Consider the following 26,062-nt stretch of genomic DNA (forward strand, 5'->3'; position numbering starts at 1 on the left):
AAAGGTATATGTACCCCATTATGGTAGCTTCAAACACATAAAACAAAATGAACAGCAATAAAGGACAAATCATAGATAAATACATAACTAAAAATATTTAACTACTTTTCTAAAAAAAATGAGAAATAAAAAGTGAAGCCACAATAAGCTATACTTATTAAACTGCCAACACTTGGGGAGTGGAAAGTAACTGGACAGCATTTTAGAAGTGGGTCACGCTTTATAAACTACTAAGATGACTGGTTTTCATTTTAAAAATAAATAAAATAATGAAGTATGAAAATTTGTTCATGGTCACATAATTAGATATTAGAGAAACCAGCTCATGTAATTAATAGCCTTCTTGGTTCATAGGACACGCTACAGTAAAATGCTAGTGCACAATGGTGCTTTTCTCTCTACAAAGAAAGAAAGTTGCCAGCCACCACAGAAAATGTCTAAGAGTGATTTCAAATATGTTCAAAGAAGTCAGTTATGTACTTATTCTGTGCTACCAAGAATATTACTACACGGATTTTAACAACTATGTTCCCATTTATTAGCAAATGAAAATGTAAAAGGTTCAGTTTCTGGTCAGGCATGGTAGTACATGCAAGTAATTCCAGCACTTGGGGGTAAGTGGCAGGAGATCACCACAAATTGAAGACCAGCTGGTTTGCATAGAGTTCCAGGCCATCCAGGGACACAGTTAAATACTGTCTCAATAAACAAAGAAGTTTCCAAGTCAGTATGTACTTTCATAATTTTGCTTTTCCATTCCCAAACATCTGTGTACACACTCTCAAATGCAGGGCTTAGTCGTGTTTCAGCCTTTCCCTTTTAAACCACAGTGACGTGATGGCAATCATGTAGCTCCTACCTCTCAAACCCTTCCCATCCTCTGGGCAGGAAATATTTCTAGCTTGGTTAGGCTCTCTTTTAGAACTCCCCTTCCTTTTTGTTTGGACTGATCAAATTCAGGTCCTGACATACCAGGTCGGATCTAAGCCCTCATCAATAAATCTTGCACTTGCTTATCAATTGTCATATTTCATCTGAATAGCTGAGTACATTTAATATTTATAAAGTTGAGTTTATTACTTCTAAATCTCTTGAAGGAAAATATGCATCATTGGTCTAAATTCCATTCATTTAGATTCAATGAGTTCAGATGGTGGCTTGACCAGAACTTTCTTTTTGAACAGAATTTTCTTTTTGAACAAACATTTTGAACAAAAATTTATTGACATATTTAAAATTCAAAGAGATTCTCAGTAATTATTATTTAATAGTCTTCAGGGGAAAAAAATGGAAGCCTAGAGACACAGCTAAGTGGCACAAGCACTTGCCTAGCGTGTTTACATGAGACCTTAGGTTTGATTCAGAGGAGTGAAAAAAAAAGAAAAAGAAAGAAAAAAAATCAATAGATTACATGCTTACACAATGTTGTCAAAAATGTAATAAACTCATGACATGGTAGCATATATCCCAGCATTCAGGAGGCTGAGGCAGGAAGATCAAATATAAGGACTGTTAGGCGACATAGCAAGATGTTATTCCAAAAAAAAACCAAAAAACAAAAAACAAAAAAAAACCCCAACATACACTCTAAAAGACTAAGTATTAAAAATATGCTGAAATTTTCTTTCTATTGTAAAAACAAAAACTTGATTTTAGATTAGTACAATATAATTAATAGTCTATTAAAAATCAGAACACAACAGAGTACACATGAAGACACAAGCTCGGTGAGTGGCACATGCCTACAACCTCAGCACTCAAGAATCTGAGGCAGGAGAATTGCTGCACAGTGAGCTGGAGGCCAGTATGGGCTGTAAAGTAAAACCATGCCTTATAACACACAAGCACATGTATACATAGGGTTATGCAAATCTAAGTTCACATCAGCTACTATCCCAAAACAACTACTGATGGAAAAGCAGACCTTTTAAGGCTTTCCTAAATAAATAAACAGAAAAAGCAAAGACATTTGAAAATGTTAAGCTCAGTCACTATTTTTTTGTTCACCATCTTCCATGTAGATAAACCTGTACTGTGTACTAATGACAAAATTCATCATAGCTCATGAGTTATCTAACACAGGATTTATATCTCTTCTAGCTGACTCAAGAGTATAAATAGGAGTGGAATTTTGCAGACATAGGAGTTAAGAGCACTTGCTGCTATTGGAAAGGACTTTGGTTCAGTTTCCAACACTCACATGGCAGTTCACAATGCCAGTTTCAGAGGATCTGCTGCTCTCTTCGGCACCCTCAGACAGCAGGCATGCACATGGTATACACACATACATGCAGGCAAACACTCATACATATAAAATAGAAATATTTTAAGTATATATGGTATGCAAAAAAAATACAAGTAATATTCTGCTCTTGAAATACATAATAATCGGGAAAATACAAAAAAAGTTCTTATAAGAGAAGGAAATGAATTAATTAATGATACTGATATGATCAACTTTGATTCTATAACTGAAAAGTATGTTATTATAGCTCAATTTTAGGAGGGTTATTGCTGTTGTTTTATTATTATTTGTGTTTTTCGAGCCAGGGTTTCTGTGTAGCCCGGATTGTCCTGGAACTTGATATATAGATCAGACTCAGGCTAGTCTCAAACTCAACCTGCCTCTGCCTCCCAAGTGCTGGGATTAAAACAGCACACCAACATGCCTTAATTTACTTTTTATTATTTTTAAGTATATGTATGTGTTTGTGAGTAGTACAGGTACCCACAGAAGCCAGAGGCACCAGATTCCCCTGGGACTGAAGTTACAGGTAAGGTTTGAACAACCTTTGTGGGTGCTGGAAATTGAACTCTGGTCCTCAGGAAAAACAGTCTATGCTCTTAAAGGCTAAGCCATCTCTCTATTCCCTGTTGTCTTCAGACAGGTCTCACCATATAGTCTAGGCTGATCTCTAACTTGAAGCAATCTTCTGCTTCTGTTGGGATTACAGATGTACGTCCTATGCTGATTTATGCTTAGATACATAAAAGGTCGATAACCCCCCCTTTTTAAAAGTAACACAGGGCTGATCAGTGGTAGTACTCTCCTTTAACCCCAGTACTCGGGAGGCAGAGGCAGGTAGATCTCTGTGAGTTCAAGGCCAGCCTAGTCTACAAAGTGAGTTCCAGGACAGTCAGGGCTATTACACTGAGAAACCCTGTCTCAAAAAAATAAAAACAAAACTTGGTTTTGCTATGCTATATCCAGAACCTAAGTCCTTGCACATGCTAGTCAAGAATCTTCCACTAAGCCACATCCTCAGTAGACATTTTGGCCTACAAGTTCCTAGTATATTCTAAATTAAACAGCTTTTCACTGTTTCTCACTGCCCTTTCTTCCCCCGAGGTGTTCCGTGTCTGTTTAAACAAGACACTATCACTGGTGTGAGTTACAGGTCTGTCAATTTTTAACTTGTTCTTTCATAGACTACAGAGTTTTCATTATTATATTCAAGCAAAATTGCACTCAAATATTTCTTTTCTTTTTTTTTAAACATTTATTTATTATGTATACAATATTCTGTCTGTGTGTATGCCTGCAGGCCAGAAGAGGGCACCAGACCTCATTACAGATGGTTGTGAGCCACCATGTGGTTGCCGGGAATTGAACTCAGGACCTTTGGAAGAGCAGGCGGTGCTCTTAACCACTGAGCCATCTCTCCAGCCCACTCAAATATTTCTTTAGCTATACAAATACAAAATCTATTTCATGCCAACTTACAGATAAAACTTATTCAGCATCCAGTGATATGGAAAACAATGTGGCCTAACAAGAGAAGCTTTCCCCTTGCATTGTGTGGTCATGCATCAGTGAACTAGCTCCACACGCTCCCTGTACTATCTCCTGCCCTGTACTACTCTGCACTGTCACTCTGCCCCTGTGCTCATTTCCCAGCACTAAACACAAGGGTTAAAGGAACCCTCCAAAGAACAGAACATAATGGAAAAGCCAGGTAGTACCAAGACACACCAACTACTATGAAAAATTCAAAACTAAGGAGACAAGAATTTAAAACTATAAACAAGTCTCAACCGTCCAGATTGGAATAAGCCATCAGATATGTAAGTCACACTTAGTATGGTCAGACATTGTCATTAGCACAAAACATTCTAAACTATGGTTCTGCACGGGCCTTATTCGTTACCAGGGAAGATACACCCAAACAATTCAAGATACAGGAGAAAGGAGGGAAGAAGGGAGAGAGGGAGAAAGGGGAAGAGAGGAAAGAAATGAAAACTATATATGAACTGCTACAGCAGGAAAAGGAAATATAGGGTAAAAATGAAAGAGAGAGAAGCTATGTCAACTTAGATAAGCTCCAAAGATCCCCCCAAAGCCTTTCTGTATGTGGTCGTGTTATAACCAGGTAAACAGTAAACATGCACTAGAGTTAGAAGGTAGATGTGAATTAAGAGACTTTAACTGAAGACTGCCAGGGTTAATGTAGGGAGAATTAGGGAGATGGCTGGATGGGTAGTATTTACCACTAAGCCTGACAACCTGAGTTCAACCCCTGGAACCTCACATCATGAAAAGGGAGAATCAGCTCCTGACAGCTGTCCTGACTTCCACATATGTGCCACACTAAATAAACACATAACAAATAACCAATTGTTTAACCTAGTACCAGCAGGTTCCAGTGTCTCCTCACTCTTCCTTGCTCTAGGTCAGCCCTTCTTCCCACTGGGCAGCAGTGGCCTCAGCCTCCATCAGTCTGTGAACAGACTCTAAGCCTCCTTGCAAAGGTGGCAGTGCTCCATAAATTTTTCACCAGCTTTAGTCATGTTCCTACTCTGATGGCAGGATTGCAGGCATGTGACTTTCTAGAGTTCTTTGGAAACTGACTTGTCCAGCCTACACCAATGTTACGATGGCCACTCAGCAGGTTTGAAATTAATTCTCTTCTTCTTTCACCTTTATTTTACTTGTTACTATTCTAAATGTCCTCCCCATAACACTAAAGGATTCTCTTTTCCTAACCAAGCCCTAGCTGGTACAGTAATTGAGAACAAATGTGGCCTTAACTGTTCCTCAGAAGTACAAGAATCATAATGACAGGAATCTGGAATTACTTTTCCCATCTGACCAGGTTAACAGGAACGGAGATGCTGGTAGTTCATCACGCAGAGGGAAAAGTTCGCTACATCTTCCTTTACAGAAGCTGCATGATGAAGGACTGGCTAACCAACCACTGTACTGGCAACAGGAGCATAAGAGCTTTCAGTGGTAGCTTCTAAGTAGCTACAAAACTTGGAGATAATAAAATTGGGCCCCAAATTCACAGCCCAAGAGCCAGACAGAATCAGAAAGCCTCTACCACTGTCCTGGAACAAAACCATGCTTCATTTAGCAAAGGTGGCATTTCTAAAAAACACATTCAGTCTGGTCCTATGGGAGGCTGAAATAAAGGCAGATTGAATTTAAAACCTTACAGATCTCAGGGTCCTATATTCTGCTTACTTTTATAACTCTGTATTTCAGTCATCCAAACTTGTACTAGGTGACTACCCCCAATACCACATTCTGGTCTCTGGAACCTACACTTGTTTCATTACCTGGAGAAGGTTATGGAAAGAGTACCCTTTTTTTGGTCAAATGCAAGTGAAATTAACATTCTTGAAGCTAGGATGATGGGTCAAGCCTATAATCCCAACAACTGGGAAGTGGTACGGGGCATCAGGAAGAGTTCAAGGTCTTCTTTGCTATGGAGTGCATTTGAGACCAGTCTGGAATGCATGAGACCCTTGTCTCAAGAAACAAATAAAAAAAAAAAAAAAACTAAGAAATTAGCAATATTAAGATAGGCCAAGTGTGTATACTTGTATCCCAGCATTTGGCAGACAGGCAAGAGATCACTTCAAGTTTAAGGGCAGCCTGGTCTATTTTCACTCTGGAAGGCTTGTTTCAGGCCTCCCAGAGCTTCGGAGTGAGACCCATCAACTCCAAAAAAGTGGACATAAGAGAATAATACACAAAGATATAGTACACAGCACAGTGAATAATATTGTTTCTATTTTTAAAATGTTCAAAACTACCTTATTTTTAGCAGAGTAGCATCTTAAACATGCTTACAGGACTCTACTAGATATTTAGTATTGTTACTCTTCCTTTTACGGTTAAGAGGTCAAGAGAAAAATAGACAACAAAATTGTTACATGGACAAAGACTGCTTCACTCTTTCCCTACAAGCCAAGGTCAGGAAAATGCAGCAGTTCAGTGTGAAGGGAGAACACAGGAGAGAATGGAGAATGGAAGGTTCTGAAAAGCCCAAGCCCTGCAACCAGCATGCCATTCAGCATCACCTTTACGTCTAGACCCAGGGATGGCGCTGCCCTACAGGACTGACACAAACTGCTATGCAAATGACTGCATGTTTTCCATGAGCTCACAAGTCAAAGATGGATTTCCCATCCAATGTCCAGAGGCAATGGGATCTTTCTGTGGATGGCAGGCTACACACAGAAGCTTGTTCTTAGCTCTCTTCCCTGTTGCAGTAATGCAAAATTTTATTTTTTTTTCAGATTAAAAAAAAAAAAAGCCGGGCGGTGGTGGCACACGCCTTTAATCCCAGCACTCGGGGAGGCAGAGACAGGCGGATCTCTGTGAGTTCAAGGCCAACTTGGTCTACAAGTGCTAGTTCCAGGACAGGAACCAAAAGTTACAGAGAAACCCTGTCTCAAAAATCAAAAAAAAGAAAGCAGTAAAAAATGCCTGGCAGTAGTGGCACAGAGCCTTTAATTCCAGCTGCGCCAGGGGGATCTATGTGAGTTTGAGTCCAGCCTGGTCCACTGAGTGAGATCCAGAATAGTCAGGGATACACAGAGAAATCCTGTCTCAAAAAAAACCAGACAAGTTAGAGTTCTGTCCTGAAGCACTGTGCCCTGCTTCCCCACTGCAGCAGCACCTGGTGACAGTTTTCACTTCTTAGCCTCTATGCCAACTGATGACTCGGGTAGTTCACCACCACTAGCTTACATGTGCCTGCTTCTCCCTCTCTGTGAGGGAGACAGAATCTCCAGATGGAGAACAGTAAAGGGGGCATGAACTTTAGATGCAGCAATGAAAGGGGTTTTTGTTTGTTTTTTTAGTAAAATTTTTATTTTATGTATATGTGTATGTACTTGAATGTATGCCAGTACACCATGTGAATGCAGGAGCCTGTGGAGGTCAGAAGAGGCATCAGGTCCCAGGTAACTCAACTTTCTGACAGTTTGACCCATCATGGGAGTGGTAAAAACCAAACCTGGATCCTCCACAAAAGCATCAAGTGCTCTTAACCACTGAGTCGTCTCTCCAGGCAGTCTTTGTCAAAGTGTCATTGAGAGAGTCCCACAACTTACTGTGTTATCTAAGGAAAGAGAAGGCAGTCACGGACAATTGTTAGGGTTGAGGATGAGTCCAGTCCCCAGATTTCTTGCCCACCCAGTATGTGTACACACTTCTGCCCTGCTATCAATTTAAAAAGTCTCCCGAGACAGAGAAATCAGTCTGGGGATCCATAGAAAACACAGTTCTCTGCTTACATTTTTTTCTTTGAAAAATTTGCTGAAAATAACCCTCAAGGATAGCACCCCTCCAAATACACACAAATTATCACCAGTACAATGGTGAGTATGTTAAGGAAATCATTCCCTGATATACATAAAATCATTATGCTATATACCCTGTATAGACAATTTCTATTTGTTAATATAACTCAGTAAAACAAAATGCATTTTTAAATGAAAAATAGTTGAAACAGTGATGCATGGCTATAATTTACTCAGTCGACTGAGGCAGGAAGTTTACAAGATCAAAGATAGAATACAGTGAGATCTTAGGCCAAGCAGACAATAAGAAGGAATAGGAGATTTGAAGGTGCTAGTCTTCAGAAATGGAATCCTGCAGACACAAGCCAAGGAATGCTGGCAACCACCAGCAACTGAAGAAGCAAAGAATGCACACTTGCCTAGGGCCACTGGAGGGAGCAAAGTTCTGCCAACATTGACTTTGGATTTCAGGCCTCTGGTAAGAGAATGAACTCTTGTCTTAAATTACCAAACTGTGTGTTAATTTTTACAGCAGCCACAGAAAAATTCATGTAGGAATTTAAACCTGATATTTTAAAAAACCAATTAACTTTTCTCTATATCAAATTAGGAAGAAAGTTCTTAATGTTAGGGAAGCTGGTAAGAATTAAGTTTGGGGAGTGTGTGTGCGTGTGTGTGTGCATGCAGTATAATTTAGTGTTAAAATGTGTGCTTACCATGAATAAGGCTCTGGGTTTGATCCATGTCACAAAAATGCATATAGACATGCATACAGATGTACAGAAAACAAGTAAATTTCAGTACTTAAAAGGAACTGATCCAGCTAAGGTAATGGCATCCGCACACCTTTTATCCTAGCACTCAGAAGGCAGAGACAGGCAGATCTCTTTGAGTTCAAGGCCAGCCTAATCTACACAGGGAGTTCCAGGACAGCCACGGTAGTTGAGAGACACTGTCTTAAAAAACAAATAAAACCCCACAAAAAACAAAAATAGGGGAAGTAGAAAAAGACAAGATCTCCTGAGTAAATTGAGAGCATGGGGACCTTAGGAGAGGGTTGTAGGGGAGGGGAGAGGCAGAGATGGGAGCAGAGAAAAATGTAGAACTCAATAAAAATCAATAAAAAAAAATACGTTAAAAATTTTTTTTTTAAAAAAAAGGCAGAGGCAGGAAGATCTCTGTGAATCTGAGACCTGCCTGATCTACATATGGAGTTCCAAGACAGTCAGAACTAAATAGGCCCTGTCTCAAAAAATAAAATAAAAATGAATCAGTCAGTTATCAGGAAAATTGGGGTACATAGATTCTCTGAATTTCATATTGGTTCAATAAACACTTTAAAGAAATGTAGACTTTGTGGTGCACCAATACATCCTGCCACTATGATGAGCAAGAAAGGGAAGCTGAGCGGTTCAAATGCTGTGGAGAGAGGCAGAACTGGAGACTGCAGCTCAGTGAGGAACAGGCTGAGGCAAGTGGCCTGTGCTGCAGGCCACGTCTTGTCCATGTCTAGGTCCTCCATGGTCCTACGGCAGCCAGGGTCTGTATGGATGCTCTTGGTCCATATTACCACCAAAAGTCGTGCAAAAGCCTATGGTCTGTGTTGTCACCTGAAGCCATCCAAGGGCCGTGCTGTGTCCTTGCTGGTCCTCAACACGACCACAGCAAGAAAACTGATCCCACCCCTCTCTAGCTACCAAAGGTGGTACCCTCAGTGGTATGGGCCAAGGAGAGCTGGCCCCAGTGGCATGGACTTTGGAGAGCTGACCCTGGTGGCCTGGGTTTGGGAGAAGTGGCTGAACCATAACCACAGGATCTCCATGACAGCAGGATAGCTGAGAGGAGTGTCAGTGAGGGTCCATTATTGATGGCATAGCAGAAGCCACCTGAACCAGACCACTGCAATGAACTCATTGCAATGAACATCTGCAAGCAAAGCTGTTTGTGTAAAATGGTACACTGTATGACACACCACAGCTCTTAATGCCACTAGACAAACCAATATGTGATGGACACATGGGAAAGGAGGAGGAGCAAAGTAGTACACACACGGCGGAACTGGAGACAAGTGAGATGCTTTTTTTTTCTTCAATTTCAGTTTTAATTTTTTTATTTCATTTTGTGGTGTTACAAGGGTGGAGGGCAGACATGGAAGGACTGGGAAATGAGTGGGATCAGGGTACATGTCAACAAAAAAAATTGTTAAAAAAAACCCCAAGTCTGGTGGTAGTGGTGGTGCACATCTTTAATCCCAGCATTCTGGAGGCTGAGACGGGTAGATCTCTGTGAGTTCAAGGCTAGCCTGGTCTACGGAGTAAGTTTCAGGACAGCCAAGGCTACACAACTACACACACACACACACAAAAACAAAACCCTAACTTGCAAAGTAAAAAAGAAAAAGGAAGAGAGGGAGGGAGGGAGGGAGGGAGAGAGGGAGGGAGGGAGGGAGGGAGGAAGGAAGGAAGGAAGGAAGGAAGGAAGGAAGGAAGGAAGGAAGGAAGGAAGGAAGGAAGGAAGGAAGGAGCTGAGTATGGTGGCACACATGCCTTTGGAGGCAGAGGCAGATGGATCTCAGTGAGTTCGAGGCCAGCCTGATCTACAAAGTGAATTCCAGAACAGCTAGAGTTGTTATACAAAGAAACCCTGTCTTGAAAAAAACAAAACAAAATAAAATTATTCATTTCCATAGGATCAGAGAAACTTTACCAATGTTGCAAAATGATTCTTTACCACTTATTCTAGATTTTTTTAGTCACACTAGAGATAGAACCCAGAACCTCACCATGCTCAGCAAACACCCTCACGCTCTACTGTACCAACCAATTTGTTTAACTGCCACTATCAAAATGCAAGACAGCATGCAGATGCTCTACCAGTCTCAGAGGCTTAGACGCACTATAATCTGATGTGCTTAAACTCTCCTAACTTACCCTCCATTCAGCAGGTGGCTTAAGAAAACATACATTTAACCACATCCCTTCCTTATTTGTAAAGTCCAACTGACACCTTACCAAACAGAGGCTACACTGCTCCTCATAACCCGGTCCTACCTAAATTTCCTGTCATAAACTACTGCCTATCTCAAACTATTCATTCCTTTGTGTACTTTTTGAACAAATATTTGTCTTTTTAAAAAGCCTTCCTGGAAGACTTAGGAAACGTCACTAAGAGATGATAGTATCTGAGTCCTGTAAGATTTATAGACCTACAAGCAGAGAAGGGAGTGTTTCTCTCTTCCCTCTCCCTTGGTAGTCCTGGGACCTGCTGTAAACTAAGCACATGCTCTACCACTGGACTATCCCCCAGTCCTCTAGCCCACCTAGCCCGTGCCCCTGCCCTCTTGTCTTACAAGAGCACTTGTTAATTTTATCTAGCACACATTATGCCAGTGACTTCTGAAACTAGAATATAATCAGTTTCTCTAGTTGTCCACCCAGAACTGTTCATCAACCTCACAGATTAGAAGATACATCTCGCTGGGCGGTGGTGGCGCACGCCTTTAATCTCGGCACTCGGGAGGCAGAGGCAGGCGGATCTCTGTGAGTTCGAGGCCAGCCTGGTCTACAAGAGCTAGTTTCAGGACAGGCTCCAAAGCCACAGAGAAACCCTGTCTCGAAAAAAACCAAAACCAAACCAAACCAAATCAAAAACCACCACCACCAAAAAAAAAAAAAAAAAAAAAAAAAAAAAAAAAAAAAAAAAAGATGCATCACATCTCAAATGGAAACAAAACAAAGCAGAAAGATTAAGGTAAGTGACCATGTATCTGTCCTAGGTTAGGCAACATGATAGAAATTTTCTTCTCAGTGTTGTATTCCCTGACTCCTTCACCAGCAACCCCGGTCACATTAGGCATTTGCTCAGTGTTGGATTTACAAAAGGCAAGTCAAAATCCTTAGTTCTTAAATCCTCCATAAAGAATTACCTCTTTGTGAATTAAATCTTCCTTAAGAGCTCTGGAACATTCAGAGTTCAGGATGGTGACAAGTCTTCCTACACACAGAAGACAAAGGTTCTCACTTATGTTTTCCAATAACTACAACTTCAGCACCTATAACATGTCAGATTTCTTGCTAGTCACCACACACCGATTTGTTTATTTAAATATAATTTAATTTGAAAAGAAGGTGTCATTTTTTTTTCACTTTAAGAAAGTGAGATTAGGGGGCTGGAGAGATGGCTCACTGACTAAGAAACTGACCGCTCCTCCCTAGGACTCAAGTTCAATTCCTAGTACACACATGGCAGCTCACACTATCAGTAACTCTAACTCCAAGGGATCCAAAGACCTCTCTTGGCCTCAGAGAGCATTGGATACAAGTGGTGCATAGACATAAATGCAGGTAAAACACTTAGGTACATGAAGTGCTAAAATAATAATAATAATAATAATAACTCCAGTTACAGGAGATCTGATGCCCTTTCCTGGCCTCTGCATACAAGTGGTACAGAGGCAAAACATCCATAAGCACAAAATAAAAATACCTATTGAGCTATCTCACTGGCTCCAGAAAAAAATCTTATCCAACTTTTAAGGAGAAAAAAACATAGTAGGTATAAAGTCATATGTAAATCTTTTTTGTGGAATGAATGAACTTGTTTCTTAGGCTTTTATCTGACCTAAAGTTTCAGTTTTAGATTAACTCTAATTAATTTCTACCACATTGCCGAACCTAGAAGACAGTCACTTATCTTCATTTTTTTCTTCTTTTTTTTATTCAGTTTGGTTTGGTTTGTTTTCATTTGAGAAAGTAGCTTCTATGTGGTTGATAAACAGTTCCGGGCAAACAACTATAGAAGCTGCTTAATATTCTAGCTTCAAAAGTCACTGCCATAAATACCAACAGCAAAACACATTTTAAAATGATGACTAAAAGTATATAACAAGGCTGGAGAGATGGTCCAGGTTTTAAGAGCATTAACTGCTCTTTCAGAGGACCAGGGTTCAATTCCTACCACTGGTGGTATACAACCATCTATAATTCCAGTCCCAGAAGATCCAGAACCTTCTTCTAGCCTCTGAGGGTACTATATGCACATGGTACACATACATACATACATTCAAGCAAAACACATATAGAAAATAAATGTTTAAAAACACCTTTTAAAAAATAAAATTTAAAATTATAATATATACACACATGTATGCATACATATATAAACATATATATGTTTGTGTGTGTATAAACATAGCAGGTCTAGCTGCAAAAGTCTGTGCTCTGAATGATATATAACCCTATACCCATCCCTGACAAGTCTAAAAAAAAGAAAGAAAGAATACACACATCACTCTTTCATTATTGGAGAATTATACTCTTTCATTAATGGAGATAATTACATTGAATAGATTTAGAATACACTTGATCTGAACTTTGGGGGAAAACCCATGAAGTTATTTAACGTCAAGTAGGAATTCACCTTTCAAAAATTTTCAAGAAAAGAAGCTATTACTGAATCATAACATGAGGCTTTTAACAAATTATTTCCATTGATTCTCTTACCTGTCCACATTAACGCAGGATTTAAATTCTTTAAAAGGCACATGTTTAAATACATATTATATCCATTTCAAACACAAATGAAGTAGGACCTAGAGCAAATTACTTGGCCTGTGGTGATCTTCAATATCCACCTATAAAATGGAACCAATAATAATTATCCTGCTTTAGAGATAATTAGGATCCAATGGAAGATTGCCACAAGTTAGAGGCTATCCTGGGATACTTATTAAGTTGCAGGCCAGCCAGGACTATGATGTGAACAACCCTATCTCAAACTAAACAAATAAAACATAAAAACATACAACGTGTGCTGGATAAAGTAACTTTTTAAAAAGAATGAAAGGGCCGGGCGGTGGTGGCGCACGCCTTTAATCCCAGCACTTGGGAGGCAGAGGCAGAAGCAGGTGAATCTCTGTGAGTTCGAGACCAGCCTGGTCTACAAGAGCTAGTTCCAGGACAGGCTCCAAAGCCACAGAGAAACCCTGTCTCGAAAAACCAAAAAAAAAAAAAAAAAAAAAAAAAGAATGAAAGGATCGCTTTGATTTGAGTCACGCAAGGGTTTAAATTTTGAAGGGTTTTTAATGACTGCCTAAATTATTTACAAATCTATTATGGGCTAGGGGTATTTCTTAATAGGAAAGCACTTACCTAGCACGCAGTATGCCCTATGTTCCATCTGCAGGACCACTAAATAAATAAATGGTCGCTGAGTATTTCCCAGAGAAGTGCCAGAGAACGGCATTAAATTTCCGGCTTTAAAAAGCGATTACAAAGAACTGAAGTTACAGCTCAGCAATATGAATGCTTGCCCAATATTCCCACGGGGTTCACCTCGCCCCGCCCCGCCCCGCCCCGCCCCGCCCCGCCCCGCATCACATACCAACACGGGGGGGGGGCGGGAGGGCGGAGAGGACCGGCCTGAGAGGGCGCTGACGCATGCGTGTGCAATCAGGACAGGGGTTGTGAGGCAGACAGGCTAAAAACTACAAGTTCCCTTTGGAAGTTATTAGAATCTGGAAGAGGCCAGAAAATAGAGGCAGACACAGTAGGGGGAAAAATAAAGGAAAGGAAGTTAGTCAGAAATGTAAGCTAGAATTCATTTGAAAGGAAACAACTTGAGTTAGTAGCAATAGCATTAAGACGCCCATGTGAGAAACACCCAAACATCAACTGCAACCACCAAACGAAGTGCCTATACAGACTCAACTCTGGTGTTTAAATGTTACATTTAATATAATATAAGAAGGGACACACTCCTCAAAAGAAACAAAATATACTGAAAGATCCATTACTACATTTAATACCCCTTAATTCATTTGAACGAGCAGAAACTTCGGTTGGCTTAAGTTGAAACCGTGTACACACACACACACACACACACACACACACTCAGACACCAATCGTCCTCGCTCGAACCTTACCACGGTCACCCTTTCCATCTCCTGAAGTCCCTGCAGCTTCTTGAGCACCGTGTCCTCGCCGGACAGACCCATCCCTACCGCAGGCGCGGCGGGGGCTCCAGTGAAGGCCACCGGAGGACTGGCCGCCATCCTGGCCCCCTGGGCACTTGGCCCGCCAGTCTGGAGCTTGTGGGCACACCGCCTGCCACACCCCTCTCCTTGGGACCTTTTCCTCCTCCACCCAGAACGTTCCAGCACGTCCGGGCCGGAGGTACAAGGCTCCCCTTCATCTGCTCCCTCGGAACGAGCGCAGCCGCTCTCGGCTGCGGTCCAGGTGGCCCGGGCACCTCAGCCGCCCCCCACGCCACCCCAACCCGCAGCCTTCGGCCTCGGCGCCCGCCACACCCCACCAGAGCCCTCCGCTCACCCGCCGTGCGGCTCGGCCAGCTGCTCGCACCGGAGCCCCGGACTCCGCGACACCGGGCGCCCCAGGCTGCCGAGCCCGCCGGCTCCGCCGCGCCCGCTGACCCGCAGCGCCGCCGGCTCCCACCGTCTCTGTCGCCGCGGCCGCCTTGGTGCGGCCCAGGCGTTTCCGGGTTCCCGCGGTCCCGTCCGCCAAAGGCTCCGGCTTCCGCCTCGGCCCCGGCAAACGCCGTTCCCGGCTCGGCTCGGGCGGCCCCAGCTTCGCGCTTTACTGGCCGCGACCCTGAAGGGACCACACCGGGACAGCCCCGTGAAAGCCTCACGGTCGCGGGACCGTGATAGGAAGGGTGACCTTGCCGACAGTCCGGCTGCAGAAAGTGGCAGGATGACCCGTAATTTAAGGAAGGGCAAAGTCCTTTGGGCCAAAGAACCCTGATAGAGAACCGGGAGGCGGATCTTGGCTCCTAAAAATGACCACCAGTGAGTTGAAAACAAGATTATCTCTGGTGCAGGTTACCAACCTTCGTCTAGGAACCTGCTTGTTTGGTTGGAAATGACTCCCTTCCCCCACTCGGACAGCTCTGGAGAGTCTCAGGAATCCAAAATGGGCTCAGTGTCACTAAATAGGACAAAGGTGCAGACAGAGAGAGACCACCGTATAGGAGTCTTTTACTTATTCCTGACTGCAAGGATCTCAAATACACTACTTTTTAAAACCTCCTAATATATTTCGAAAATCTTCTCAACCACTGTAGCCTCTGCTGGCGGTGGGCAGGTTGAAATGTAATATTCTGGGTCCGGTTTGATCATCGGATATGGCAGATTTATTATCCCTTTCCTGTGAATACATTGCTCCTAGAATTAAGCTTATGCTTCTTCATATTGCAAATGATTAAAACCATGACTTAGGGGAGAACAGTTATGAAATAACCAAGAGAAAAATGAAATTAGATGACTTAGCTTAAAATACCTCCCTTTAAATCTTCGTGTCATCCGGTCTTCAGAAAACTTCCGGATGATGGAATGCAAACTAGACTTTGGTATTTACTAGGTCTGAATCTAAAAGGCCCGCTAAGGTTCATCATTTGGTAAAGGCTGGTTGCCAACGAATGAGCTTCAGGCTGGGAGAAGTGAGTGGATAGCGAAGGTTCTGGCCGGAGCCACTGATGTATTAAAATTTTGAAGGTATTAGGAAATAGAGTACATTGTGGAACAGGCCTGTTTGGAAGTGGGTCACTGACTTTGAGGGTGTATCTTACCCAGGCCTCTCCTCAGGGGCTCTCATTGTAGCCAGTTTGCTTTTTTGGTAAATAGAGGCCACACCACATACACCCCAACCAGAGACCCAGAAGCAACAGAACCAAGTGACCCTGAACCAAAAACTCTGCCATCATGAACCCAAATAGGCCTCCTTCCCAAGTTGTTTTCTCAGGCATTTTGCCGCAGCAGCAAAAAGAAAGTAACGAATACAATATTTACCTTTTTTTTTAAAAAAAAAAAAAAAAAAAAAAAAAAAAAGATGGGATCTCACATTATAGTTCAGGCTGGCCCCAGGCTGGCCTTGATCTTCTGGCAAGACCTGCCTCAGCCTTTCTGTGCTGGGACCACAAGCTTGAGCTATCACATCTGCTTTCTTTCCTTACCCCTTTCTTCTCCCCAACCCCCAAAACTACTAGAAATTGAGCCCAGGCTTTTGTACCTTATGTATTTTCCCATTGAACCTTTTCTCTATTTTTTTTAAAAATAAACTTTATGTGCCTAGAATATGATAATTACAACTTGGCACTACTCTGAGCAACATGTGTATATAGTATATAAACAAATACCCAGAAAATAGTTGGTACTCCATAAATGTGTGGTTATAAAGGAAAAGGAGGATTTAAAATATATTAGCAAGAAAAATATACCTTACAACATAAATTCTTTTCTGTTGTTATTTTATTTTGGTTTTGAAGAGAGGATCTTCTTTTGTAGCCCAGGCTGCCCTGAAACTTGCTATATAGCCCAGGTTGGCTACAAATATGTATTTCATTTTGACTTTGGTCTCTTGAGTGCTGGAGTCATGGGCAGATACCACCATGCTCAGTGTCACAAATACACTGGTCAGAAAAAAAAAAGATTTTTCCATTTTTTTTTTTCAGGAAACTTTAAAGTGATTTTAAAAAAAGCTAGAAGTACTTATAATAACAAAGCAGAGACATGTGCTTGGCTGCCTTGGAGGACATGGAGCTGAAAAATGACCTCAAGCAGTGCAAACAGTCCAGTCTACACCATTAATCCAGGGCATGAAGTAAAGTTAGGAGCCTGGTGTGGTACAAAAATACAACCATAGACCTAACTGTTCGAGAATCTGAGGCAAGAGGATAACTTGAGCCTGGGAGTTCAAGACTAACCTGGGCAACTTTGCTTTAAAGATGTGGGAGAAGCCAGGGTAGCTCAAAGAATGCTGGCTTAGCATGTATGGGGCCCTAGGATCGATCCTCAGGACTGCAAGAAAAGAAAAAAAAATGACGATAGGAGGCCAGAGGTCTGCTTAGCTGTTCCTGTCTTCTTGCTTTAACTTTGGTGGTTGGGATGAACCCAGACACTCACCCATTTCACTTAGCTTTTCCGACTTAGTGGAGCACAGGTTTTCAAAGTATTCCCTTATAACGTTCTGAATTTCTTTGGTGTCTGTTGTGATGTTTCCGTGTTCATTCCTGATTCTGTTAATTTGGAGCATGTCTTGCTTTCTAATTAAAAGAAAAGTAATACTTTCACTGGCCTTTCCTGGCTCCACAGTTTATAGTCCAGTCCATAACCTGCTTCCCTGTGTACAGAATGTGTTTGACCAATCCCATCCCTCTCTTTGGGTCTTCACTAACTGAAGAATGTTGTTTTTATAGTTGGCCCATCCACTCAGCTCAGACACCATCATCTTCTAACTTAAAGCACTTCTTGCTCCCTTTCTCCAAAGGGACTAAATCCCTTCTCACTGGCCGCGATCGCATCTCAAATAATGCTGGTACATCTGCATAGTTTTGCTTCCTTTCTTGTGTTGTGATTTGGTTTTTTGTTTTGGTTTTTCGAGACAGGGTTTCTCTGTAGCTTTGGAGCCTGTCCTGGAACTAGCTCTTGTAGACCAGGCTGGTCTCGAACTCACAGAGATCCGCCTGCCTCTGCCTCCCAAGTGCTGGGATTAAAGGCGTGCGCCACCACCGCCCGGCAACTTTTTTTTTTTTTTTTTTTTTGGTTGTGATTTGGTTTCCCTTAGGTCAGTGGTGCTATCCTAATGATTTGGATTTCTGGCATCTTAAAGAGCCTCGCACACAAAGAATGGATGCCCGGCAGAAGGGCGCACACATGTAATACTGTAACAACCATCCTGGCAGCAACAAAGTTGTTCTAAAGAGGCACTTGTGCCCCTCCCTTTAGTTATTAGACTCCTCAAACAATGGTTCCCAAGATATTACAGTTTCCAGAAGAATCTCAGACTGGAAGAAAGAAAAAAAAATGAAGGCTGGGGTCAGCCAGAGGAAGAACTTTCACCCAGTTCAAACAATTTGTCAAAACACCTCGCAGGAGACACTTGAACCAGGGTAATGATGAGCCAATGATGGGCGTGACCACACTTTGACCAGAACCACTTAGTTATAAACATTTATTTCCTTCTATTTAAACTTAAGCTTCAGGGCTGAAGAGATGGCTCAGCAGTTAAGAGCACTGGCTGCTCTTCCAGAGGACCCGGTTTCAGTTCCTACCACCCACATGGCAGCTCACAACCATCTTGACTCCAATTCCAACAACCCCCATGCAGGCAAAACACCAAAGCACATAAAAATAAAATAAATCATTTTAAACTTAAATTCATGTTAGACCCTGAAGATGGGCTTTTGGATGTTCAATGGATCTCTTTGATTGTTCCACTTCATAATGTGGTCATAGCCAGTTATGGGGCACGTGCCTTTAGTTCCAGCACTGGAGAGGCCAAGGTAGGAAGAGCTCTGTGAGTTCAAGGCCAGCCTGGTCTGCTTAGCAATTTCCAGGGAAGCCAGGACTAAAGAGACCCCATCTCAATAAATAAATATTAGATACATCGAACATACCTAATGTGGTTACATTGAATAAAACTTTCTACTACCTTTTACTGCTTCTTGTCCATTTAATTGACCTACCGAGGACAAGTGGTCTAGCCTAGGCTGTTAGGGGCTCCAGGGCCCAGGCTCTGAACAGTGTCAGTAATGATTCCAATACTTACGGCGCTAAAGCAGGAAAACTCTTGTGAACTGAAGGCCAGCCTGGGTTATATAGAGAGTTGCAAAGGGCCAGACCCTGTCTGAAATAACAACAACCAGAAACTCAGTATGTATTTCCTGAACTGAGCAGAGCTGAGCAGAAATGGTTGATGATGACATCAGAGATAAAGTGAGGACACTTCAAAAGTTCACCAAAACAAGTGTTAGCAGACCATGAGCCGCGAGTCTGGACACAGAGCTCGAGCACATAGTCAAACCTGAAGCTCTTCTGGCAATAGCAATCCATTCACTCTTAACTGGCTTGCCCATTATCTTCTCTAACTTTCACAGCAGCCTGATAAAGTAAGCACCAGGACTTGGCACCCCACAGAAAGTGAACCCGGAGCTCACAGACATGAAATAACTTTCCACTTCCATATAAACCGAAGGGACAGGCTGGAACTCAGATCTTCATTTGTCCCAGGAAGTCCATACATTTTTTTTTTTTTATGCTAGGGATTAAACTCAGGCCTTCTGCATCTGTCAAGCAAGAGTTTTATCACTGAGCTAGATCCAGGACAGGCTTCAAAACTACAGAGAAACCCTGTCTCAAAAAACAAAAAAAAAAAAAGAAAAAGAAAAAATACATTTAACTATAGGAATTTCAAAATGGGACGGAAGAGAAGTGAACACAGAATAAAGAGGAGATGGCAGAAGCAAAAGTAGGGACAGAGGTGAGAAGTGTTAGTGAATAATCAGAAGAAAGAAAAACAGCAGTTTGGTACAACTGGGCCAGGAGACTAGCTTTGGTTTCTCTGTTATCTGATCTCTGTGTGTGTGCCTTTGTGTGTGCGTGTATCTTTGGCCTACATGAATGTCTGTGCTCCACATGCATGCCGTGCATAAAACAGGTCAGAGAGCGGTGTCAGATCCCCGGAACAGGGCAGTTGTGAACTGCATGAGAGTGCCGAGAACTGAAGCTGGGAACACTGAAAGAGCAGCCAGTGCTCTTAGCCGCTGAGCCATTTCTCCAGTACCCTTCATCTGACCTGAAAAGCAAAACTTTACAACACTGAAGACACAAATGACAACAAGAAATAACTTTAAGGATAGCTAGGGTCAAACAAATTAGACATTCCTGGGGTATTTGACTGAAAATGTCAGAAAAAAATATAGATGATCTAGTTATATTTGATTTCCACATAAACAGCAATTGTTTGGTTATACAATATTTGGGCTATACTTATACTGAAAAATTCATTATCAGAAAATTCTAATTTAGGTTGGGCACAAGGTATATACCTAAAATTTAGGCATGTACCTTAAGATCACCCTTGACTACATACTGAGTCTGAGGCCAGTCTGAGCTACACAAGAACATGTGTCCAAAAAGAAAAGAAAATGGGTTGGACATGATGACATACACCTTTAATCCCAGCACTCACTCAGAAGAAAGAAGTATGTGGATCTCTGTGAGTTCCAAACCAGCCTGGTGTGGATGGAGTTATAGATCAAAAAGGACTAGTCAGTGAGATACTGTCTCAAAACAAAAATAAATAAATTTGAAAACACTGTAAAGAAACTTACTCCTTTGTAAACTGGTTTTTGAAAAAGTAATATTCTAATTTCAGTGCCCTACACATCCAAGTACAACCATGGATGTATTACATGCCACAGGAACTAAGACCAGCTCAAACAGTAGTTAGTATAGTTGACACTGCAAGCATATGTATACACATAATCCAGTATTTTTATATACTGAACCACTGCTGGTGGCTTCTAGATTTCAATGACTTATGTTATTATGTCAGAAGTTAGAAAACCTACTGGGAGAAAAAGAAAAGACAGAGCTATGATAGAGTCTTAGTGTTTCCATTGCTGTGAAAAGATCTTATAAAGGGAAACATTTAATCAAGGTGACGGCTTACAATTCCAGAGCTAAAGTTCATTGTCATCATGGCAGGGAGCATGGCGGCAGGCAGGCACACATGGTACTGGAGGAGATAAGAGTTCTACATCCTGATCCAAAGGCAACAGGAAGTAATCTGTCTCACTGGGCAGTATTTTGAACATATATGATACCTCAAAGCCCACCTCCCCAATGATACTTCCTCCAACAAGACCACACCTTCTCTAGCAAAGCCACACCTTCTCCAGCAAGGCCACACACCTCCTAAAAGTGCCACTCCCTTTGAGGGCATTTTCTTTCAAACCACCAAAAATAGTATCTATTCTATAAAGACTTATATTTAAAATAAATTATAGGAAGAGGGAAGAGAGAGAGAACATAGTTCAGTGCTTAGAGAATCAGGTGGCTAGCTACCCCTTTAACACATATTTTGTTCTATAATATTATAGCTTCTAAAGCTATTGAATAGGAATTACAGGTCAAGAACAAGAAAAACCAGTTTTGTCTTGTTTATTCCTTCAAGGTGTCAAGTGAGTTGAATCTGGCTTGTTCTGGGTAGTTCTTCACAAGAAAGAACTCATTAGTAAAGAAGACTTCAAAGACCTGCACTATTGTCTACTGCTGTACAGTTTTCTTTAAAATAATTTTAAATATAGGAGCGGGGAAGAAGTTATATATGGGAGCAGGGAAGAAGTTATCCTAACCAAGGGAACCACTTTAGGGTTGGCTAGAGTCTTGGCTCTAGAGGGGTTCCCAGGTGTTTAAGGGGATTTCTCCAACTAGGTCCGTGGGCAGCAGAGGAGAGGGTGCCTGAACTGGCCTTCTCCCATAGACACACTGATGAATATCTTGAATATCACCATAGATCCTTCATCTGGCGAGGGATGGATATAGAGACAGAGACCCACATTGGAGCACTGGATTGAGCTCCCAAAGCCCAGTGAAGAGCAGAAGGAGGGAGAACATGAGCAAGGAAGTCAGGACCGCGAGGGGTGCATCCACCCACGAAGACAGTGGGACTGATCTAATGGGAGCTCACCAAGGCAGGCTGAACTGGGTCTGGATGAGCACGTGATCAAACCAGACTCTCTGAATGTGGCTGACAATGAGGGTGGATTGAGGAGCCAATGCTAATGACACTGGATTTTGATTCTACTGCATGTACTGGCTTAGTGGGAGCCTAACCTGTTTGGATGCACACCTTCCTAGACCTGGATGGAGGGGGGGCCTTGGACTTCCCACAAGGCAGGGCACCCTGACTTCTCTTAGGACTGGAGAGCGAGAGGGAAAAGGGAAGATGGGAGTAGGTGGAAATGTTAAATAAATACATTTTAAAAAATAATAAAAAATGAAAAAAGAAGAATTTTAATTAGGTTACTTTCATATCAATGCACAGCATGTAGTCAGGTGAGCCTTTGACGCTTGAGTTGGCTCTGCTAGCATTTTGAAATGAATTTGATTTTTATTTCTTCCTCTACCCAGAAAGGCTGCTCCAGAAAAGCGGCTTCTGCTTGTTTGGGTTCCACTGGTGTTGGCACTGCTCTTTCAGGTCCTGTGTTATAATACACTTGATCTAGGTTAGAGTACCAGGGGACCCTCTCCTGGGAGGAGGTAGCTCCCTGCCCTTGCAGATTCAGGACCTGAAGAAATTCTCCTGCATTTCTGGTGATCAACCATTGAGACTGTTGACTCTGATCAAAATTTCCTTATCACCTGATACATACTCTAAAGTCCTTTGAGAGTCAAGAAATTGCTTTTTATCTCAAAGTCAAAGTTAAATATAAATCAAAACACTATGAAAAAATATGTGAGTTACCCGAACAGAGTGACCAGCAATTCCTTCCTTTATGTAACAGTTACCAGAACAGAATGGCCTCAGTTCCTTTGCAGACACTGAGAGACAGGTGTAATATACTCATTCTGCTGAAGCTTGCAGGGGGCTTCTTAAGCCTCTGATTGGGTTGGGAGCTGTGACTCAAGGCAGACTGCCCTTCTATTCAGCTAATCCTAAAATACACCTGCAGATGAAGTTCATTTGTGCAGGGATTATGCTGTTCACCAAATAGCCCCACAGTTCTGAGGCTGTCCTCTGAAAGCCTGGGACCATTTCTACTGGACGAGAGCTACGGAGGTCTCAGATGGACTTGCCTGAAACCTGGGCTTGGGATTGCCAGGCTCTTGTCACTATCAAGCGAAGACCAGAGATGAGGCAGTGGAAGGAAGTGGGAGGAGCTTTAATGCAGAGTGAAAATGCACACTTACTGGGTGAGTAGAACTTTGCCTAGGATTCCCGGGCAGCGTGTACAGTCATTCTTGTATATGAGCTGACCTTTACACTGGGCCAAGTCCAAAGTTTCCTAAAACATCAATAACCTCTGCTCACTTTCTGTACAATACTTCTTTTCTTTCCCCATGAATAACCAATGACTGCACCCAATTGCTTTCTTATAAGGCAGCTGAAGTTCTGCATAAAGTCTAGCCTGTCTTTCAGTTTACTGAAAAAAAAAGTAATGGATTTATTTAGTCTATGTAGAAGAGTTTTGACTGTGTGTTAGGGTTGTTAGGGCTTCTATTGCTGCGAAGAGACACCATGTATTGCTGTTACTGGTGTAATAAAAAGCTGAATGGCCAACAGCTCCTCAGGAGAGATGGGGGGAATTCCAGGCAGAGAGAGACTATTGGGAAGAAAAAGGTAGAGTTATCAGCCAGTCTTGGAGGAAACAGGATGGACAGTATGGACAGAAGAGGTAACGAGTCACATGCTAGAACAAACTTATGAAGTTAACAGATGCCTTTTAACCTGCTCAAACATAAAAAAAGCATTTTTAATTGATTTATGAACACTTCACATTCCATACTTCTGCTAATATAGATATATATGTCATCTTTAAAAGATGACACCAGTAAAGACAAGCAACCCAAGTGATCCCACCTCTCAGACTGCCTCTGTTGCAGTTTTCTCAAAATTCTGCATCCAGAGCAACTTCAAAGCTGCTGGCCAAGATGGTCCAGCTTCAGAGGCTATCCAACCAAGACTTCAGTAAGCTCTACAATTTCCCATCAAACAGAAACTAAAGAAAGATAATACAGCTAGCTCTCCCAGGACTTGACCATCAACCCAATTTTCTTAGGGTCCTCTAAAGATGCCATCATCCCCAGACACCAGGAAACAGTCTAGAAAACATGACATGCACAGTCCAAAGAAGTAGGGTGGATGGTTTTTGGTAATTCAGTGGGTTATGAATGTTGTCATTGTTTAGGGGAGTTGGCTATAAGTTGTTATTGGCTATGGTCAAGAAAAAAGTTGAACAAAGGAAATTAGATTCAGGGATGTCTTTCTAAAGGAAAAAGGGAGATATAGAAATAATGGGATAAAATGGTGGCTTGTTGAGTCTATTTTTGAACTAAAAACAACTACGAGTTTCAAATATTTTACATTGATATGGATTTTTGAATGCTGATACAAATTTAAGGTTGGTTTTGTTATACTGTTTATATTTTTTTTTATTCTTGTTTAAGGTATTGTACCTATGCATCTCACTTAACAATGTAATATAAATTTATTATCCTTGAAAGCTACTTTGGATAATAAAGAAATACAGGTTAGTAGTTAGTCATCTGTAACAATCAAACTTATAGTCATGTTAGGTATGTTTTCAAGGTCAAACAGAGACATATTTTATTTTTTATTATTATGCTATACATTTTTCTATGTTCCCCTACTTTTCTCCCCTTCAACCTTCTCCTGCAACCCACATGCTCCCAATCTACTCAATAAATCTTGCCTTTTTCTCCTTCTTACGTAGATCCATGTATGTTAGAAACATATTTTAAATAAATAGATGGTCTTCAAACACTTCAGAGACCTACAGAGTATGACATTTAAGATATTTTAATAACATATGGCAGTGAGATATATCTGCTCCTGGAAGCACCAATTTACTTTAAAAAGGGATGACGGACATCAAAGAACCTCCATATGGAGCTTGCTTTCTTTTTGGCAAAGTTAACCACTGGGCAGGAAACTTCCCTTAACTCTACTGATGACAGTATGCTGTCCAAATTTGACAAGCTGGACACAATAGAAGTAACTGCTGAACTTTGTCAAGACAAGCTAGAACAGTCCTTCAACATTCCTGCTTCACAGAAAAGTCTGTCAGATATTCTAGACCTATAGACTGAAGTTGGATATCCCAAAATTTTAAACGAACCTTGGGTGACTGCCCAGGAAGTCAAATGTCTGTCATTTCTATTGTTTTGGAAGTTGCTTGCTTTGCACTTCCTGTTTACTCAGGTAATATTATATCCTTCTCGGATCTTTGATGGGGTTAAAGATTAGATAGTCATAGTTTTCCTTGTTCCCAAATTCAGAAATGAAACTCACAAAAGAAATGTAAAGTATATAAAATTGAGAGACATAAAAGCTTAAGTTATTTATCTAAGAAAATGTTTTGTGGTCTAAAAGATAGTTTCGGATTGATAATACAAGTTAGGATAGAAAGTAAATTAGGTACAAAATTTTTGACTCACCAAGATAGGGTAGATAATAAGATATTTTCTCTGAATTTGATAAATAAGATAGACTGACATTGTAAATGTAATTCCTACCTTATAATTGTTTTTATTATATATAGTTTTACTATGTTAGAATTAAAACTTTCCCTTTTTACTTAGACAAAAGGGGGAAATGTTGTGGGATATTTGTATACTGTAAAGATATATTGCTGTGATTGGTGTAAAAAAAAGCGGAATAGTGAATAGCTGGGCAGGAGAGATAGGTGGGACTTCGGGGCAGAGAGAGAATGCTGTGAAGATGTGGAGGAAACAGGATGGGTAATACAGAGAGATCAGGTAATGAGTTATGTGACAGAAGGTAGATTAAATATATGAGTTAATTTAAGTTATAAGAACTAATTAGGAACAAACCTAAGCTAAGGCTCAGCTTTCTAATTAATAAGTCTCCCTGTTGCTATTTGTAAGCTGTTGGCCCAAAGAAAAATACTGTACATATGTGAGGTTATAGATTGAATCTAGGTCCTATATATGCTAGGCAAGTACTCTAATACTGTGGTAAATCTCCAA

The 26,062-nt window shown here is 41.4% G+C and overlaps 1 protein-coding gene across 5 annotated transcripts in view; it reads right to left on the minus strand.

Moving 5' to 3' along the window:
- The window catches only part of Slc35a3 (solute carrier family 35 member A3), a 45,725-nt gene extending 30,328 nt beyond the window's left edge, over window positions 1–15,397 (minus strand). Inside the window, exon 1 of one of the 5 annotated variants that reach the window (XM_057793631.1) lies at window positions 15,379–15,397. Coding sequence is in view for 1 of the 5 variants with exons in the window: in XM_057793628.1 (XP_057649611.1) it covers window positions 14,456–14,473 (18 nt within the window). In the remaining 4 variants the exon portion in view is untranslated. Of the gene's footprint in view, window positions 1–11,458; window positions 11,476–13,682; window positions 13,806–14,455; window positions 14,480–14,861; window positions 15,089–15,378 lie in introns of those variants that run through there. The other 4 variants (XM_057793632.1, XM_057793628.1, XM_057793629.1 and 1 more) reach the window with 4 other exon arrangements.
- Between the last annotated feature and the right edge of the window lie 10,665 nt (window positions 15,398–26,062).

This window comes from Chionomys nivalis, chromosome 18 (genome assembly GCF_950005125.1).
Source record: "Chionomys nivalis chromosome 18, mChiNiv1.1, whole genome shotgun sequence".
Taxonomy (NCBI): Eukaryota; Metazoa; Chordata; class Mammalia; order Rodentia; family Cricetidae; genus Chionomys; species Chionomys nivalis.